The following is a 20,538-nucleotide window of genomic DNA, read 5'->3' on the forward strand; positions in this document are numbered from 1 at the left end:
GGCTTATGTAGCGTCAGTTTAGCACATTACGCCTCCTTCTCCGGTTATAGCTCCTGCGTCCTTTGACTTCTTACTCTTTTTAGAGTTGTGAATGAGATATAACAGGAGCAGTAACCCAGCCTAACCAAAACATCGCTGCACTTCTCTAGCAGCTCAGATGCTGATGCCCACTCGTGCTGAAACAGCCACGTTATGTATTGCATGACTGCTGGGGGTTCATTGTGCGATGACAATGTGAACAGTCCTACTTCATACTATCTTTAGGCCCCAGGCCACTTTCATCCTGTCCCAAGGACTCTACTACTTGCTAATGTTATCAGTGGGTTTTTTTATAAAGGACCAAAATCCCAGTAAGAGATATGAATAAAGAAGGGACTTCAGCCAGTGTATGAATGAGATCTGTGCCTTGGTGCATGTCACCCGAGACTTGATGTTTTTCAGTATCATTCCCAGTTCTACAATTCATATGTCTGGGAGTACTATGGGAAGCATAGGACCTGTATTAATGTATGCTCGTCTGGTTTTCAGAAAACCTGGGCTTAACTTTAGGTCCTGTTACAGAATTCTGTGTTATCTCAGATGATCATTTCATGTCTCCTATGCTCTATTTCCTCATCTCTAAAGTGGAAAAGGAAGCATTTTCTCCAAAGGTGATCTTCATATTTCTATTTCTAAAACAAGAGACAAAGCAATGGGTATGTGAGGCTAACTGTACTTCTGAGGTTGTCAGTGTATAAAGCAGTTTTCGTTATAAGTTTTCATTTTGTCATTATCCAGCAGTTTTCAAAATACAGCTGGACACTCACTTTTTTTTATTTAACCAGAAGGAAATGTAACATGTACTGTTGGAGGAAAAAAAATCATAAGATTGTGGGAGCATCCACCCTAAAATTGAAGAGGTCGTTTTGGGTATTCAAAGATAGAAAATCATTCAGACAATCATGTAAAGAAAGAAGGGCTAGTTAGTATCACTAACCACAGTGTAAAGTACACGCAGTAGTGCTTCGGAGCTCTTTGCCTGGAACCCTGAGTAATTACTTGTGTGCAAAACAAGTAGCAACGCCAACAGATCAGAATTCTCTGCTAAATTCTGTTGCTATTAGCCCTTTATACCCACTTCGTGCAGGTATAAATGCAGAAAGTCAAAGGCAGTGGAGAATGTAATCTAATATCAGAGACTAATTTCACCGTGGCTCCTTCCCAGAGAACACATTTGATTGCTATTATTTTCTGCGGATTCTGTTGGAAATTCTGATACCATAATCTCATAAATTTGACTCTAGGACCCTCCTTTTACACTTTCTTTTTCCTTCTAGTATTCAAAGCAGCACCTTCAGCAAAAGTTTCTTTCTTACTCTTTAACTGCTTTTCAGCATGTTTCCTTTGTTGTTGTAACTGATGTTAAGGTTATAGAAAATATCCTCCTATTCTTCTTTAATTGGAACTCTGCCAAGTCTCACTTTAACTAGGATTTTTTCCTTACTTTCTAGTTGAATTGGAAATAAAACTTACTTCTTTTAGCCCACTTTCAGTCTTAGGCTCTTCCAACAGCAAGAATTCCCTATGGGAGTCCTTATTTCCTACTGCCTATTCACATGCTGTGTCAGAGTTACAAATATCGAGTCGTACTCATGTTCAGTCTTTTACTGTAAAAAACCAGCTTTTCTTTTAACGTCTTTTCACTTCTTTGTTTACATGATATTGCAGGGGTACTTTACAGAACATACAGCTATATTTTTCCGAACTTTCTATCCCATAAAGTTGTGGAACCATCATCAGGTTGAAGATTGCCTGCTGAAATTTGTGCCACACTCTGATCCTCCTTATCGTCACTTGAATATTGTAAATTGTGAGAGGCCACAACGTTAAGACAATGATGAAATTCAGTGCTGCAGGCACAGATATGCTACATCAAGCATGCTACATCATACTATGCCTTAGCAATTCTATTTGAATATTTCATAAACATTGAAACAGTACAGGCTGTTTGTAGTGCTGTATGTTTAAAATTGTTGTATTAATTAAGTGAGTCATCTTAACTATTCTTACCTTGTAACAGCAAGGTGGGAGCAAATCCTCTTTTAACTATTCAAATTGTCATCCTATTCTGAAGTAGAGTTTAATTAAGCAATATGTTTAAGTAAAGGATAAGTACAACACAGTTAGGCTTGAATTCAGGCGTATGATGGGATGTATTGAGCTAGATGATAAGCACAAATACCATTCAAATACTTTACAAATTCATACCACAGCCACTCACAGTGACACTTCATGTGAACTTCATAAGCACTTCGAGATGTGATAAAGTTCTGCATTTGTGACAAGGAAAAGTGGAAAATAAGAAAAGGAGGAAAATAAAATACAATATTTCCCAGACAGCACAGTGTAACAAGAAAGTGATCTCTGAAGGATGGAGGAACCAAAATGGAGTCTGTTGTGGTAAAGGGAGGCAAAACAAGACTGAGCACAGGTAGAACTTTTATTTCCTCCAAAAATCACTCTGTGATTAGGGGTTTTTTTCAGTTGGACAGATCCAACATTCAAGGCTTCCAGTATTTTTATTTTTTAAAAACATATTTTTAATATATATATATTTATTTTTATATTTTACCTCCTACCTCCTTCAGCTTGGAAAGAAATTCCACTTTAAAATGTTCTAATTATGCTTTTAGTAATTCAAACAACCTAGTGAGTGACTTAATGTGATGGGCCTTCCTTAGTGGTTAAAGGCAGAAAAGAGTTCTGTCTGTTCAATTTTCTATTTAATTTTCCAGGTTAATCTTTTATTTAGAGGAGTCAATAAACATTTTAACTGAGACAAATAATTACATGGTACTTAAGAAATCATTTCAGATTTCTGGAATGCCCTTCAGTTCCCAGAAATCCATTTTTTTATATGCCGTTACAGACATCCTGGCAAAAAGAAACAGGGAACGGTTGGTTTAAAGGACATGTGTTGTGCATTTTAATGCTCCTCATTGTTTTATACCAGCTCAACCTGGTGAAAAGATTTTTCCATCCAGACTTTGTTCCTTTCCTTCACAATAATTTTCCATTATGTTTTTAGCTTTCACAGGTTAAGCCTTGATGAATTTTCTGTATACACAGTATCTGGTTTATTATAATTATTAATCCTCATTGAACTCTCTTAAAAGAGAAGCAACAAAGCATTTCATCTCCTGCACTGAATGGACACTTCTTGTCATTTAAATATTCTCTGTCAAATAGATGTAAATAGCATCTGGTAGATCTGATGAAATCTCCATCTCCTTTCTGGCTACATAAAGTTCGCTGAAATGATTCTGACACCTTGTTACTCAGACTCAGCTGCATTAGTTATACCGAATCATCATTGCTATAAATGCAGACTTTAATTCTCCCATTGCTCCCTGAAACAGTACTGCCAGGTTCCACACGAATTCTGGAATTCCTTACATTTTATGAATATCCCTATTCTCATTTCCTAAAATATCTTTGTTATTGCTTTCCTAGGAGCCGATTTAGGTCATCACTTGAAAATGAAGTTGTCATAAAATGGCCATGTTGACAGATGGCATAAATGGCATAGCTAATCAAATCTGCGCCAATGTTTTAATAGCAACAGGGAATTATCACCATGCTACTAAATGAAGGTCTTAAAAATGCAGTCAGTAAATGGGTGGTGCACTGAAATGACAATTCCCATTCTAACTCAACAACGCAGCAATATTAGCTGCTATGGCTGACATCTCACTGACATATTCCTCACAGGAACTTCACAAACAGTTTTGCTTGGAGCCTATCTCCTTCCTGATAAAGCTGCTTTCTGATAATATTGTTTGGACTCATCATTGCATCAGTAGAAAAAGTTAAATAAACAGTGTCCAGGGTTTAATGTGTTTTTCTTTAAGGTAGTGTCATCTGAAGAGTGTCTCACATGTTTGAAAGAGCCATGCCAAGTCCTTGCATGTTGAATTCAACTTTGGGTGGTTTGTTAATTCCTGAGGAAAAATCAACACTAGCAATGTTACTCACCACTGCGTTTCAGTAGTTTGTCAGAAAAGACATAAGAACTGTAAATGAGTGCACCTACAATAAGCTTTTGTTCATATAATTTTTGGAGCCTTAAGTTTGACACCATTTAGATACAAGATGAAATCTAAGATAAAAGGTCATTAATCCCTACTAGGTTTAAGTACAGTTGGGTTTGAATTAGCATGGATATGTAACTGCAGTAATTGCCTCTATTGTGGGAATTTATGGAGTGGCTTGATGTCATGTCTAAACATTGGGCTTCATTTTCAGATGTACAGTATATCCTCAAACCCATTAGATTTTAGCCAGGGCAGATGACTAAAATGTAATGTGTTTGTGTCTATTCAGTATATCTGAAAATTAGTCCAGTTCTCCTTCAAGATGGGCACAGAAGTTGCTAATGAAGCTCTTCAAACTTTAGAGAAAAGTAGAGGAGACAAACTTCAAAAAAATATGTTCTATTCATACCTGGAATGTCACATCATTTTTTTCTGCCTAGTAAGGTCCTCCTTGTTCTCTCAAACGTTCATGGAGGCAAACCACCACAAATATGGGGAGGCAGCACTGAGCTCCCAACATAGCACTGATTCACTCACCCTTCAGCAAGAAAAAACTTTATTCCCATGGCCTTTATTCCCATGCATTGGGAAGGAGACCTCTGTATTTCTCTAGAATACATTTCTGGTTTGGGCATCTTTTTTCTTCACTGCAATAGGTTTTTGGAAAAGTCAGTTGCCGTAGAGTGAGTGGTAATTAACACCTGTTAGGGTTGGGGTATTTTTTTTTTAGTAACATTGCAGATGGTGGATTGTGGATCAGTGCAAGTACAACAAGAGAATCAAACTTTCTCAAAATCTTTTGTCAAAGACATTGTAGATTCTTCTCAGAATAATTATATGGAGAAGTTTATTATCCCAAGTGTGCTGTTAACGTTGTTTACATCCTCTTGTAACATCCTCTCCAACTATAAAAATGATTCCACTGTTCCATTCTTCCAAATGCACCTGTTTACCTCGGTTAAAGTAGGGTAGTATTTGGCATGTCTTGGCATCTTTCAGTTCACTGAGAACAAAAAATTATCCCATAAATACTGCTAAACATAACAGTGGCCTTATTTGCTTGCCTAGTCTTATTAAAAGACAGTGAGAAAGTTATGTGCTGTACAGTAAGGTACATTATGACCATGGGTGCAGATGACATTATCCTGTCTCACAACAAAATACTACAAAAAATGAATGCAGAAAACAAACAAACAAAAACCAACAAAAAAAAGAAAAACCCTAACAGGGGAGAATCTCTTTCAAAGTTGGACATCACGGTTTAGTTATTTGCTTGCAGTTTTAATAATGCTTTTTGTTTGTAATGCTACCTGTTTTCTAGGAAACCCTAAGCTACTGTATAAACACTGATAACACACTTGTGAGATGGGGATTGCCAGTGGAATCATATTAAGGTGTTACAAGTTGCTTTATAATTTCTCTGCTAGATATTGCAAATGAGAAAGGATATTACAAGCAGGTTATTAACCTCACCTAATTTGATAAGAAATACGCATGTAACAAGTTTTCTGTAGCTAGTGAGGAGGTAGAAGCAGTTGTATAGTATTCCTTAATTGTCATGAAGGCTGTTCAGAGGAGCTGTTATCTAAATCTGTGAACACCGATCGTATCGTTGTATGTGTATCTTGATGTCTCAGATCACCTTGCTTGATAAAAGCAGTGACTGGTTCACTACATTCTTTGTGGGATAAAATTTTCCTGGCTAAGAAGTCTGGACAGAAGTAATTAAACCAATTGATATCCATGTGGCTGACATCAAACTTAAAAATGCCACGGCTCAGTGCAGTCTTAAGAATAATTATCCAGTGGAAGGGAGACATTCCTCTTTAAAAAATATACATTAAAAAAATAAACCTAAAATGAAAACTCCTTCATTGAAACACCTTTCCCTGAAGTGGATTGATTGACTCATATTGCAAGCAACAGCCTCTAGAATACAAGTAATACCACATAAAACATATGGATTTTAAAATAAATCACATCATTTACTTATTCTCTCTGTCATTCTCTTCCTCTCCCTTCCTTTCTTGTTCTTGCTTTCCTCCTATTTCCATCTGGACAACTTTATTTCATCATTTAAAGATGCTCCAGCGGATTTGACCGTCACCGACAAGATTGGGTAGACAGTGGCTGCCCTGAAGAGGTATGTAAGTAGTTTACATCCTCAGCCCATCAGAGGCCATTTATATACTTAAGATGCTTTTGATTAAATTTTTCAGATTATGAGGCATTGTTTCAAGGCCAAAGACATGCTATATTTATCTTTAGCATTCAGTGGAAATGCTGTAAGGCATAATAAAGAAAAATAGGCTGAGCAATTTCATTCCCCATTTGAGGGAATAAAATGAATACAAAGTAAAAATTTTATCTCTTAGAAAGTAGCTTAAATATAAAATAAAAATAACAGAAAGCCTGCCCCAGAACAGTGTCCCTGGATGTTTTTCTCTTCGAAAACCTCTTAGATCTCAGACTCTTGCCAGAAAAGGGGAAGAAGCTGTGATGTTCCTCATCCCAGAAAACCCTCCGCCAGAGTAGTCTCAAGTGAAAAACAGGCACCGCATTTTGGTTATAAAATCTGGCCAAATCATTTAGAAGAAATTACATAGATGAATTCAAAGAGATTAAAAAAAAACCCACAAACCTACAAGGCGTTTGGAATTCCTTTCATGGAGAGGCAGGGAGAGAACAAGAAAGATACCTGACTGTGTTAGTGGTGGACTGTCAAACAGGGACGATTGGCCTCCTCTGAAAGAGTTACTCAGTGTACTCCTGGACCAGAGCAGTTAATTTTCAAGGCACATTTATATAAATATCTTAATGCTGGTTTTTTCCCAGTGTCCTACCTTTAAACGTTTTTTTAGTTTGGTGATTGGGGTTTTTTGTTTTGTTTTGTTTTATTTCATTTGGGGATTGTGGTAATAGGAACAAATTAATATATGACACTTTTAATCTCCTGATGGCCATAAAAAAGCAGTTGCTTTTCCATTTTGGCTGAAAGGGCTAAATTCTGTCATGAGTTCAGCAACATAACCCTTCTGAAGTATAATGTCAGGTGAAACTAAGGGCAAAATGTAGCCCCAAGTGTCTAGTTAGAAAAGCACATTCTGTTTTATTCTCAGTAGAAGCAAAGAGAAGTAATGATATAAATCCAGTTGGTTGGAATAATTTTTTTCCTTGTAACTGTAATTGCAACATAAGTGCACCCTACATACTGCCTCATTACGTGGCCTTGAAGCTTCAGCTTTGCAGTTTGTAATCTGCTGCTTTAAGAATGGAATTTCTGTGAGATTTGTTGTCTGTGGAAGACAACCTTTCAAGAACTAAGTGTTACTGGGAGTATGTGTTATTATAGTGCACAACCTCTGTACTGCTTTAATCCGGATTATAATTAGCTAGGGCTCATCTCAGTTGTGCCTGTAGATGAAGTTATCCAAAAACTGCTGTCTGCAGGACAATAGCATCCCATTCTGCTTCTCCCTTCTTGTTTGAACACAACTAGTGCTGCAAGGCTTAGTGCGTGATCTGAGAGGGAAACGTATCTGAGAAACTAATTGATTTGCACAGTTTCAGGCTACTTGATTGCTGCTCACAGTCCAGCCTTCAGGCCCTCTGAAGTAGAAGCAACAGCTTACTTAGCATCTTCCAGAATGATGCCTGAGCTGACTGCTGGAGTTCAATGAAGGATCAATAATTAGCATGCAGAGGTTAATTTTAGATGCATTCATTCAAGATGATGAGTAATGAGGATACTCATAGTAATGTTTCCTTCTTTGTAATGTAGATTTTGAGATAATTTTTTAGTAATTGTATCAGTGAAATTCACAGTAGTTTTCAAGCTAAAATATGAAGAAATTTAAAGAATAATTATACTGCAGGTACTGATACCTTTTTTTAAATGTAATATATTGTTTCTGGTAAAACAAAGGACAATAAAATACCCATACATATTAAAAGAAAAACAACAGCCACTGGGTTTTGACAGCAGATCTCAATAAAATGAACAGGCTTTGCAGGATTCCACTTCTCATTAAAATGAAAGGGGACAGCAGGAGTTACAGGCAGTTTCCATATTTGCTATTAGTTAATTGGATGCATTTTCCTGCAAACCTGTGTGATCCATAAAATAAAATATTCATTACACCTGCAGAATTTTAAAAGTGTCCAGAAAAAAAAAAAAAAAAAAAACAGACTCAAGATTTGTATTCAAATATTTGCCCATGAAATAAAAGTTAAATCATTATATGATGGTGAATATTATTTGTGGTGTGCTAATATAGTCTAATAATTTGTATGATTATTATAGTTTATAATACTTACAATTTATATAACTGCTATATTATATACACACAGAATATGTTAATTTTTAATATTATGTAGAATTAATAGGCATAAAGAGAATATGTTTCGCTATAGTGTGGTATATAAATATTCTATAGGTTGGATACATGCACACATTTTACACAGATATGCATATTCTTCTGTGATAAATGGATGGAAAGCCTAATTAAATGCTCCAGTTAACTACACATTACTATGAAGAGCTACAGTTTAATTCCCACATACCTTTTTTAACATGTGTTATGGCACCCAGACCAACGACAGTGAGCATTCACAATAGAACAGTGAAACTTCGAATTATAATCTTAGATGTTAAAATCTGATTGGTGGAAATAATATGTTTGACGTTCAGGGATGACTTTGAAGCCTTGTCATTAACAATTGGGAGTTGTAAGTTTTGCAGCTAAATGAAAAATTTATGTTGCTGAATGCTGTGTAGAGCACTTAAAAGGAAAAAAAAAAAAGAAAAAAGAAAAAGCTCTTGAAATTCCTTGATTTAGTGTTTCCATTTTCATTCTTTTTATCCTGACAGCTTGTCCGTGTTTAAATTCTTCATTCAGTGACAGTCTCCGCTGAGAATTAATTTTCTGTTCTTTGTTTTTGTTGCTTCCTAACAGTCAAAAGATAAGATCTGTGAGAAGAATATAGACACAACTGAAACACCTCCATACTCCACCACCACCCTTCTGCCAACCACCACAAAGTTCAGAGTTTTAACGACCACCAGAGGATCCACCACTTCGCACCTGCCAACTAGCCTGCCCACAGAAGGTGAAGTGCATACCCTGCATTATTCTATAGTGCAAACGTGTCATTTACAAGTCTAAAAGAAATTTAATTCCTTTAAGTATGTGTTGGTGTTGACCTTTTCTCTTTGGGGCAGTGGAAGGAGTGGGGAATTGCAGTCAAGGCAATTATCTGCTAATGCTTTTAAACTGCAGTGCGCTCTCCCGTCAGTAAGGTGCCAAGGGGAGGCGCGTTGGAGGAGGGGACGGTGCTGGGGGAGCAGGACAAGCCAGGCAGACTTCTGGAGAACTTGTGGTTGCAATGGGTTTTTCGTGTTCCTTCAACCATCAGGCCATAGTCCAAAGTCTGTTGAAACAGTAGAAGGAGAGGACCCTGCTGAAGTTAGTGAAGAAACTCCTATCACGGACTTAATGAATTTTTAATCTCTTTAGGTATTCTATTTAGCCAGGTGAAAATTAGAGATAACCCAAATTAAAAACCAATTTGAAATTTGCCCGTTTAGTTTTTTTCAGTCAGTTGACACTGTTCTTTTTATGTAGTGCTCACTGTTGCGAAATAGTTTCTTTAGGCTTCTGAACTGAATTAAGTGGGTGAGTGATGGTGTGTCAGTTCTCATCCTTGTTCCACTGGCTGCTTACATCTTGCCTCTCCGTGGCTGAGATCTCCTGCTTTCCTGCTTCTGGAGAAAATTCAGCCGGGTGTAAAAGCTAATTCAGATTAATCAAATAGCATCTCTAAAATGGGGGGTGGGGGTGGCGGGGAGGTGTTCTGTTAGAATTATATGTTAACACAAGAAAAGGTACCAGGTACAGGCAGATTTTTTAAGTGGCCTGTGACAGGAAAATGTGAGCTGAAGGCATTTCAAGGTGGGAATCTACTGATAAGAACAGTTGTTTTTATTTGCAGCAAGAGAAGTTTAGAAACTGTCGGTGCAGGATTTGGGCTGCATTAGAAGCATTATTCCCTGGCATTTTGTTTATGAAAGCTCACAACAAGAAGAGGAATAGGGAAATAAATAGGATTTTAAACTGGTAGACCCTTTAATGACTTTTAGAAGAGGAACTAAGTCATTGTTTTATTTTATTGTCATATGTTGGTTCATATAGTCCTTAATATGATAGAATGCTCAAGCTATGTATGAACAAGTAACATAAATGAATTATTTGTGTTATGAGAGACACTCTAGGACCCCTATTTACCAGTATTTTGAATCCTCCTTTATACTCTCACTGTAACACTCTCATAAACGGTTTTTTAGTAGTAAGGAAGTAAATACTTACAGTATAAGTAAGAACACCACAATCTAATTCTCATGGCGGTGAGTACAAAATCGTTTTCTAATTGTGGAATTTCTTTGACATTAGAAAGTCATTCCTAAATGACTCATGACTTAGAAAAATGCATTTTCCTACCACTAACTTTGAATTTCCTTTATAGATGACACCAAGATAGCGCTGCACCTAAAAGATAATGGAGGTAAGAGATAATTTTTTTGTCTGTAAATAATGTCAGTAGTTTGTCAAATTATACCCCACTGAACTTCTTTAATCAAAATCAGATTGTAGAAATAGCTTTTACCAGACTCCCAAGGGACTTCAGCCTTCCACATCTGCGTGCAAGAGCAGCAGGGCAAATAAGCTTAGAAACTGCTTAGTAAATTAAATGTTTACAACTCTCTTTATAACTCTTTAATAAAACAACAGGTTTAATAAACTTCCAAATATAGACGTATTAAGTAAATTTCAACTGTATTAATACAGTTAACTATTATAATATAGTATTATTTAACTATTAAGAAAGGATATAATGTTAGTTCTAAATAATAATATTGTGTTATAAATTCATTCACAGTGGTGAATTATTACATTACATTCTTTTAATAAATATATCCATTTTATACCTGTGTCTCAGTACCAGCAGAGATCATGTATTTCTCCATGCATGTTCCCCGTGCAAGTTAATAAGATCACCTTGTCTTACTGATAAAGGCCTCTGTCAAATGAGGCTCTGCAGGGGACTACTTTTGTCATCTTTGTGGGTTCAAGGACTGAGACCTGAGGTTTGTTCCTTCTCCCTTTGAAGCTGATGAGGACTTTACTGTTAGTTAGAATCGGACTGGGTCATTAGATGTGGGCTGCATCTGTATTCACTGCCAAGGTAGAGCTTGCTGAGGAGGAAAGAAAGTTTTGGGTTGATTTCTGCAGGCTTCAGAACGGTCTATCAAAGCAGAGGACAATTTGCTGAGCAAACTGAAATAAATACTATTTCCACTGATGTAAAGGGGAATATTACTGGCTCTGATTGCCTTTCCTCTGGGCAGGGAGCACCAAGCTTCCCTGAGGGGCAGGGGAACCGGCAGCGAAGCATGGCAGCAGGCACAGGCAGGGTGCAGGGTGAGTCCAGCAGCTCAGGGGAAGCAGCTGAGGTCAGCTCCAGCCTAGTGACCATCAGCGGAGTCTGCAGTGACAAGGCAAGCCCAGGGTCAAGGGAGGAAGCCAGGTCAGCAAGGCAAGGCTGGGACCGGTGAGGGAGCAGGCTAGGCACAGCAGCCAGCAGCACAGCTCAGGCAAGGACTAAAGGAAGCAGCTCCCGTCAGCAGTCCCAGAGAAGTGAGGTGATGAACCAGGTCCACACAGGGAGTCCAGTCAGCAGCAAAAGGAGACAGGGCCAGAGATAAGTCTACAACACAGCTCCAAGGTCCATTCAAGCTACTTTCAGCATAGATCGAAGGTTGGTCCAGGAGACAAGATCAGAATTGAGGCTGAATACAAGTTCACCTACAACATAGCTTTGGTTTGGGCTTGAGCTTACATGGAGTCCCCAGCCCCATGGGCAGAGGTTCCAGGTACAGCAGGTCAGGACAGCTGAGGCATAGTGGTCTCTCAGGGCCCTCACAGAGAATTTTTCAAGTTTTGAAAAAACACAGTGTGCAGATGCCATTTAGCATTTAGGTCTGTTTTCCTGTCATTTGTTTTTCAGTAATATTCAGCCATTGTTTTCTCCGTCCCTCAAATTAGAGATCTGCTCATTCTACAGGAGGCAGTTGCCATGCCCTTCCTTGCCAGTTGCTCCTCTGTCATTTTGCTGTCACTAACCACAACATAGCTGGTCACATGCTATACTGGGCATTGAATCATTCATTTGTTGGAAGTGTTGTTTGACATGGCTTTGACACATAAGTGATCCCTTGGAATAAGGTAATCTATAAACTCAGGGTGGCACTTCTAGGCATTTTGTCTATGGGAATGTCCCTGAGCCTTTCTTTCTCTTGCTCTTCTTGAAATCAAATTGCTTTTTATTTTGTTGTGAAAAGTGCTTCAGTGCTCTTAAAGATCAATAGACAAGGTGAATCAGTCGGCACTTCACTCTCCTGTTCCATCTCTGCTCTGTACGTATGGCCCATTCCCAGCTGAGCTGTGCCCACACTCTGCCCCATGAGCCATGGCTCCATGGCAGGTGGCTGTCCCGGGACCAGGCAACTCTGTCGTGAGCATCTCATAAACAGCTCAAAATAGTATGCTGTTATATAAAAAAAAAAAAATTCAAAAGGTGGGCTTTAGAAAACACATCCAAGTTTCTTTTTGTTTGGGAATTGCAACAGGATTATCTTTTCCTTTGTCTACTCTTTGCCCAAGATCTAAAAAGATAAACACTGTGAAAGCAAACAAATATTGAATACTAGACCACGTGAGGGATGGCCATGGCCTACTTGATAGAGTGAGGTGGTAGGGTTTGTGGCATCACTTGTCTTAAATACAGAAAGTCCATTTCCAGGCAGAAAGCTACTGCATTTTAGGAGAACAAACCAGCACCTGATGTGATTATTCATTTTCCTTGAGCCGTTTCTTTTATTCTTGAAATCCAAAAAAAAAGAAACTGACTTCAAACAACACAGAAGCAAAGCAACACACCAGGATTTCTCATTCACACAGTAAACGTAGCTTTTAATCTGAGAAGTTCTTTTTGATGAATCTTCAATTATGCATTGAATTTTCTAGTGACCCCTAGATTAGGCTCAGATAAAACCTCTGCAGCCGCAGGGCCGTTCTTTGATTCTCTGTGATTTGTCAGCTTTTCATAAAGAGTAGATTATTTCAGGTCACGAATACAGGGTCTTTACTTTCTCACACTAGATCCTTTAAAACTCTAATGAAAGGGAATGTTTTATAATGGAAAGCCAAAGCTATATTGGATCAATGATGGCCTATATTTTGGTGTGTCCTTGGATGATAGCAGTCAATATCTGATTAGGTACAACAAAAGGATTCTATAGAAATTCTACATCTCACCTCTGCCTGGAATTTTTGAAACCAAATGTTACAAAGCAGCAACTAAATTTGAATTAAATTTTGGGTTTAGGTCAAACTGCTTTGACCCTTTAATTATATGAGAAAATCAGTTGCAAGTTAGTGCTGTAATTCACCCATAATCTTTTGTGGCATATTTTAGCATACATTTCAAATTTGCTTGTTTCCGTTTCTTCTGTCTTTCCCCTGTCTTCATAGACACATGATAGGTGCCTAATACATACATACAAACTATTTTAAAATATAGCTGGCATGCCATCACGATTTTTGTTACATTTAATTCTCTTTAAAACAAAAAGCATTCTTTATGTTTTAAGATATGTCTAGCACTGCAAATGTATATTTTTGTTATTAATGGCAGATTCTGTTGCTGTTTTCGTTTTCTTATAACACAACACAGCTGACTAAACAGTTTAAAAGCCTAATTTTTCATAAAAATTGTGAGCAATTGGCTGTGGCTGTACAGTAATGCAGTATTTTCCTGTTGAGAACTCTTTGGTGGATGATTTAGATGATTGCCCAGCACATCTAGACATTTTATTCGACCTTTTTAAACACCTTGTGGTGATTTGATTGCTCTGAGTCCCTCTCAATCCTGCAGCTTTATAAGTCAAAAGAGAAGTGCATATGTGTTGGACAGTAAGTCTCAGAGAAATTGCTACACTTCTCGTTCATCAAGATGTACAGAAATTACTGTTGCAAAAAAGTAAAGCTATGCAAAAAACATCTACCTGAGGGAGAAAGCTATTTTCTTTATATGTGAACAAGTCCATCCCAGCATATGCAGTGCTAGGAAATGTCTGTGTCCTGATAAATTTCACTCTCTGGTAGACTTTTTCAAAGATGGTCTAGATATGAACAATAGTGATGTACAGGATTAACATTAGTGCTATCCAGAGTTTAATCTGAGCTTGAAAGATTGGGAAACTTGGTAAGAAATGACCAAAAAGCAGACCCGAGTTTTGAAAAAAGGTATTTTTATATACCTTATATGCAGTGATAAATTTACCCAGAGAGGGATTGTTTTTTTAAAAGTCCCTGATGCCTGGAAACTAGCTCCCATTAGTCATCTGTCGTCTTAATTTCCCTTAAAAATTGCAGTCTGAGCTCTTCCTGCCATAGAAATTCTTGACAAATTGTGGAGAAGATTCAGTCCTGTTTTTCTTGTGTACCGTGAACTCCAACTGAAACATCTTGAACGCTAGTTCATGCCTGCTAATAATCATCTAACTTACTTCTTTCCAATATGTTGTTTCTAAATGATCCAGAAAATGAGACCTATTTCAACAAATAGACAAGTCAACCTTTTATGGAAAACAAATATTTTTGACATAACAAAAGTTATTATGGCCACACAGTCCAAACTCTTCTTTTGGTCCTCTCATAACCAGTGGCAAGTAATAGGCACGAGGAAGTTTCTGAAATGCGATAAGTTACTATATAGATGTGCCTATCTCTATCAGCTACAGAGAAAAATGTAAATGACATGTTAAGAGTAGGCGTCTTACTTGTAGGTACCCAAGGTTTCCTTACATTAAGCTCTCTTCAGGGTGTCGCAGCTAATGTGTGCTGTGTCCATTCCTGTCCATAAACCTGGTAGGCCAGGATTCAGACCTCTTCTTCCACTCTTGTCTCATGAAAAAGGGAAGGTTTAGGGATTTTACCATTATTGCAAAAATCTTGTTGAGATTAGGTTATGGATAATATATGTTCACTTCTGTATGTTCCACTTACTTCAGACTGCTGATGTTTCCCTAAAATTGCAGGGTTCATACAATTTTAGGCAAGCAAGAATCTCTTTGGAGACAACTTGTCATAAAGTTTACTTTATCTATGCTGTTCTATATGCTGTGCTTGTATAAAAAAAAATTATCAAGGAGCAGCTTTGGAACGGTTTCAGTAATGAGGGAAATAGAAGAAGACATAGAGAAAAGTATCAGAACACAGAGGTCAGCAAAATAGGTGGTGATGGATAGAAATGTGTTAATAGGACAAGAATATGAAGAAAGGTAGATTCAAGAAGAACAATTAGCCACCTTGATTATCAAATAAACCAGAATGAGCCTTGTAAACAGAGTTTATCAGATTTTTTACCCTTTTTCTTATATTTAGGTAGGGGGAAAATTCCAAAGGGAACAAATAAAATATAACTCAAATAAGTCAACGAGTCTTCCCATTTATTGTATTTTACACTGTAGATTACAAGCTAAGACATGCTGATATCTCCACAGTTTATTCTCTGTTTCTAGCTGAGCATTTCCAAGCTGTTTCTCCCCTATCATTTCTCAGCAGTCTCTTCTCAGCAATAGTTAGAGACAGGTCTCAAGATATATTAGAGAGATCTCTTGTTTTCTTCAGTATGATCAAAGCATGATCGAAGTTGAACTCTAGACCCCAAGCAATTTGCTAAATGATGCTCACTGCTTTCTGCAAGTTTGTCTGTATCACTCAGAACAGGAAAACATTATTCTTAGGGAAAAGTGTGGGATCTACCATAATATGTTGCTGTAAAAAACATGAAATGATGTGCCCAGTGTAATTCACGTTCTTCCTTCTCAAGAGATCTTGTGGCTTAAGGAAAGCATACACAGCCTTGTTGGTGTTCAGTATGATACTACATACGTGCCCGCTGGCAGGTATCTTACTGAAATGAAGCCTTCCAAAGCCAAGAACATAAGCTTAGAAAAGCAATAGCCTCTGATAAATATTTCCATCTTCCTTGTGCATCTTCCTGATGCACCAGACACAGGAAGAAACATATTTTATGTACTGTACGCAGTGGTCAGTGGGCTACATATGTGTTTTTTAAAAAGAATACAAATTAAAAGTGCTAAACTCATCCATTCTGGAAAAAAAATAGAATCACAGATTGATAATCTTTATTCTTAGGACATTTAAATTGGTAGCATTCATAAATTGTATTATTTTCTGTTTGTTTGCTGGTACTTTGGATTGTGCTTAAATGTTACTTAGAACAAGACATTTGTGTCTTTTCCAGAATTTTTTGCATCTCCACTGCATCCCAATTTTGCTGTCATCATCTTATTACAGCTATCATCACAAAATATGTGAAAAACATCAATCCAATCTGCAGAAAGTCAATCAAATAATGGCAGAGGTTTTCCAAAGTAGAGGCACTGGAATGTACACCCCAGAAAGCAGATGTCACTTTCTGCCTCCACAAAAGGACATTTTTACATCATATTAGGCGCCAGATACCACATTAGGTTAAAGAAACATGATGTTAAAATGGTTTAGCTAAACCAGAACAACTATGTGTAGACATTTCTACTTATACTAAAGTCTAACTTATACCAGTTTAGTTTCTCTTTAGTTTTCTAAGCCAGGTATAAAATTATATATGGTATCTACGCTTACAGTTGTCATGCTTTGCTGTAAAGGCACACATTTAACTGATTTTGTTAAACACCTACAATTTGTGGACTTTGTACCAGCTTAAACGGTTAATGTGAAAACTGCATGTAGATTTAAATGGAGGTCTTATGGAGGGTAAATGTAGTAGGCTGGATAAACTTTTAAGACAAGGCTGCATTACTTACTTAATGTTGGATCTTATCATCTGCTCCTGTTGCTGTCACAGAGCTGTGGCGGTATGACAGCTACGACACACAAAGATCCTGTCATCTTCTGTATTTTTAAATACCTATTCTACGTGGAGTTAACCCAGTAGTTGCAGTCAGTAGTTGGCTGAATTGAAATTCTTGTAATATGGTAACTTTTTGCTCTTCTGGGTTTAGCAACAGCCAGCTGCCTGGCCAGGCTAGATGGCATGATACAGTATGGTACAATGTTGAGCTTCGTGATGGACACTGCTTGATGCTACTAAGTATTGTAATGGCTTACATGGCCTCAAGCAACTCAAACTAAAATTAATGCTGATGACAACTGTTGTAGCATTAGGTGATATTTTAGAGCAGAAGAATAAAAGTCCTTAACTAAGATATTTAGAGTGCCTGTCATCCTATAAACAGAGGGATTTGATTTTAGTGCACTCTCATCCATTTACTGCACTAAGCAGTTGATCAATCTTGGAGAGACTTACTGAGTTGCCCTGGCTCCTACAGAAAATTGATAGCAAAGCCAGATACTGAATTCATAATTTGTGGGTTACAGTTCGTAATATTCTCACTCAAAAACCACCCTTCATTCCTTACATGCAATTGGAAACCTATTTTTAAAGCATTATCTGAGCCATAACTTTATAAATCATCATGAAACCAAGTAAAGTGTAGCAATAGCTTAACCTCAAACTGTTAACAAATGCTAAGGGAATGAACGCACAAATCAAGCAAGTCACACTCCATTAGTGTGAAGAAGCTGAGAAGTCCGGAACATGCTGCTCCTAAAAGAGGTAGAGAGAACATTTTTATGGAGATTCCTCTGAGCCTCTGGAGCATCCTTCCAACTGTACATTCCCTTACTCTCTCCTACAGTCACTGTATGCAGGTCATTAATCATCTGTTCAGGAATCTGCATTATCTACAGGAAAAAAAAAACTTGAGTTTGGAGAACCATATACCTGCCCCATAAAACAAGCAGTCTCCTGGTAGACTCACATTGCAGATGTGAAGGGAGGCCCAGAAGACAAGGAAAATGCAGTGGCTCTACTGAGCTCACTGTAGGCTGTAACCCTGTGTACTCAGCTGTCCCAAGCATTATATCCTCCCTCTTTGCAGGAGCATATTAACTCAAACCCACAGTCATGCAAATAGGGTGATACAGCTTCCAGGCTAGAAATGATAGACGTGATAGGGTGGAGGGAGGGCTGGTGGACTGAACGTGGACCTGTAGGTGCAGGTTAACCTCAGACCATGCAGCAAGAGACGGTTTCTGCTCTTTGGCTGGTAACAGGGATAGTAGTGAGGAGAGATGTGTTTGACCTGCCAGATTCAGCTGATTTGCCCGAAGTCAGAAGGTTCCATCGCTGTCACTGGTAGACAGTTTTATTACCCTGAAATAAACCTTGGAGGGGGATGAAAATTGTTTGATTCCTTGCTTAGATGATTTTTAAAAAGCCAGGTATATATTATCATAGATTTCTGGTACATCAAATAGCATCTATCCTAAGCAGTCCATGCCTTTGTTTGTATGTCAAATCTATATAACTAGCAAAAGTAGTACCCAGCACCCAACCAAGAAGTAAAAACGGGCAGCTAAGAAATCAGCTTGCACTATATCTCACTTTCCCCCACAGCTCAGGACTTCAGACAGATATTTTTTACAGAGTGATCACAAAACTTGCAGTCTCTGATGTCATCCCTGCGAACAATTTTAAAAAAGTTGTATTGTGTTGTCACAGCAAGTTTTAAGTTACCTAAATGCTGCATTCTTTAAGGTTCATCGTTTCTGTGATTCTATGATACTTTTAGAGCAATAGTAATAATAATAGTAATAATATATAAGCATATGTGACTTCCCTAAGCTAGTATTTGAAGGATAGTGTTTTTTATGTAAGAACGATAAGATACTCGTTTTGCATTAGTATTAATAGTATAGCACAATCTACTTTAATCAATAAATACATTTTTATAAAGCTGGATGCGCCGCAGCTTCAAAATCATGTCCAACCAAAATAATCTGTATGTAACATGAACGTTGGGGAATGCAAGGGAAGTTCTGCAGTTAACAACTAAACTATTAAAAAATGGCATGTTTGCATGGAGGCTCTGAAAATATTATCATGCATTCTGTTTCTGTAATGATTAATCTATGTAGGGCATACTCATAAGTAATAAGAGCATGTCACTCTCTACTGTAGACGTGGTTGTACTTGAACCTATACGTTTTTCCAGTTTGCTTCATCTGTAGGAGCAGTTTTCATGCACTTGGATCCAGACCTATATTGCCATAAAACTAAGACCATGCCAGAAACACTGTCAACTTAATAAACCAGCATTTCCGTACCAATAGTGCTGCATAGATGCTCTCATACCCATGTGGTAGTTTCATAGTCATCTGACCAACCAGCTGAAAAAATGATGGGTTTTGACAAACATTAAGAATTCATCCAATTGCTGCCATGTGACCTAACTGCAAACACTCATTTTATCATAAAGCTTTCCTATGTGAGAAGAAATTGCAGGGTTCATTCTCTCTCTCTCTCTGACAAATTCAGGGGTTTGCCATGAAAATTCATTCTTCTGGTAAAAAGAGGTGAGAAAGAACAAAGCTCAGTACTGAGTTATCATCTTTTGGTTGATTGCTGCCATTTAGACCATCTATATCCTTGGCTTTACTAGTATAGCTGTGTCAGTCAGGAGGGTCAAATAAGGTATTGCATTTTGTCCCTTAAAGATGCATGTGCGTATAAGAAGTGAGTTTGAATTGGAGCTTTTTCCTATCTGATCAAAATGCAAGAGTAAAAAGGAATGACATGGCTTTTGGAGGGAAAAAGCAAAGCTTTATTTTCCAAATCCACGCAATGAAATTCTACTTTTTTTGTCTGTCATTTGCCCTTGGTACCATGTCACTTTTATATAAAAGGAAATTTTCTAGCCACAAGGTACCAGAAGTTCACCTATTTTTTCCCCATTTCACCATAAAGCTTTTTTGAATCTCTGCTCTTACAGACAGAGGTATTAGTCTCCGGTAACTAAACTCTTGTCCATCTCGTATCATGAGAGGTGTACACGTATGTATCACAATTTTGTTTTCTCATACATAGAACTATCACAATAGAAACTTTGTGTGAACCTTAAATTTAGATGATAGAAAGCAATGTATTTCTTTTTGCAGACTTCAGTGGTTAATATGCAATAGTGAGAAAAGCAATGTTGAGAAAGTTTCCACAATATGTTTACAAACACTCTAAAGAGCAGTGCCAGTTTGTACACACCCTTGTTCCTGTTAAAGTCAGCATCACAGTCCCCATGGGCCAGGACAAGGTTTTCATTCATGATAATTCCGTGGGGTTTTTTGTAACCTTGGGGTTTTTTGTAACCTGACTGTAACTAGAGACGTAATAAAATAATATAAAATCGAAGATTATATAGTCTTTATGTGTTTATCATGCAAACAATGTGTTTCCACTTTTACTTTTTAAACAGCATTTG

General features: G+C 37.6%; 1 protein-coding gene across 1 annotated transcript in view; it reads left to right on the top strand.

Annotated features, from left to right (window-relative positions):
* The window catches only part of PLXDC2 (plexin domain containing 2), a gene marked incomplete at both ends in the record, with an annotated part of 276,012 nt that overhangs the window by 240,547 nt on the left and 14,927 nt on the right, over window positions 1-20,538 (top strand). Inside the window, 3 exons of the mRNA XM_082015339.1 lie at window positions 6,156-6,216; window positions 9,029-9,182; window positions 10,596-10,634. Of these exons, the coding sequence (XP_081871465.1) occupies window positions 6,156-6,216; window positions 9,029-9,182; window positions 10,596-10,634 (254 nt within the window). The remainder of the gene's footprint in view (window positions 1-6,155; window positions 6,217-9,028; window positions 9,183-10,595; window positions 10,635-20,538) is intronic.

Source organism: Phaethon aethereus (assembly GCF_964289735.1).
Source record: "Phaethon aethereus genome assembly, chromosome: 2".
Taxonomy (NCBI): Eukaryota; Metazoa; Chordata; class Aves; order Phaethontiformes; family Phaethontidae; genus Phaethon; species Phaethon aethereus.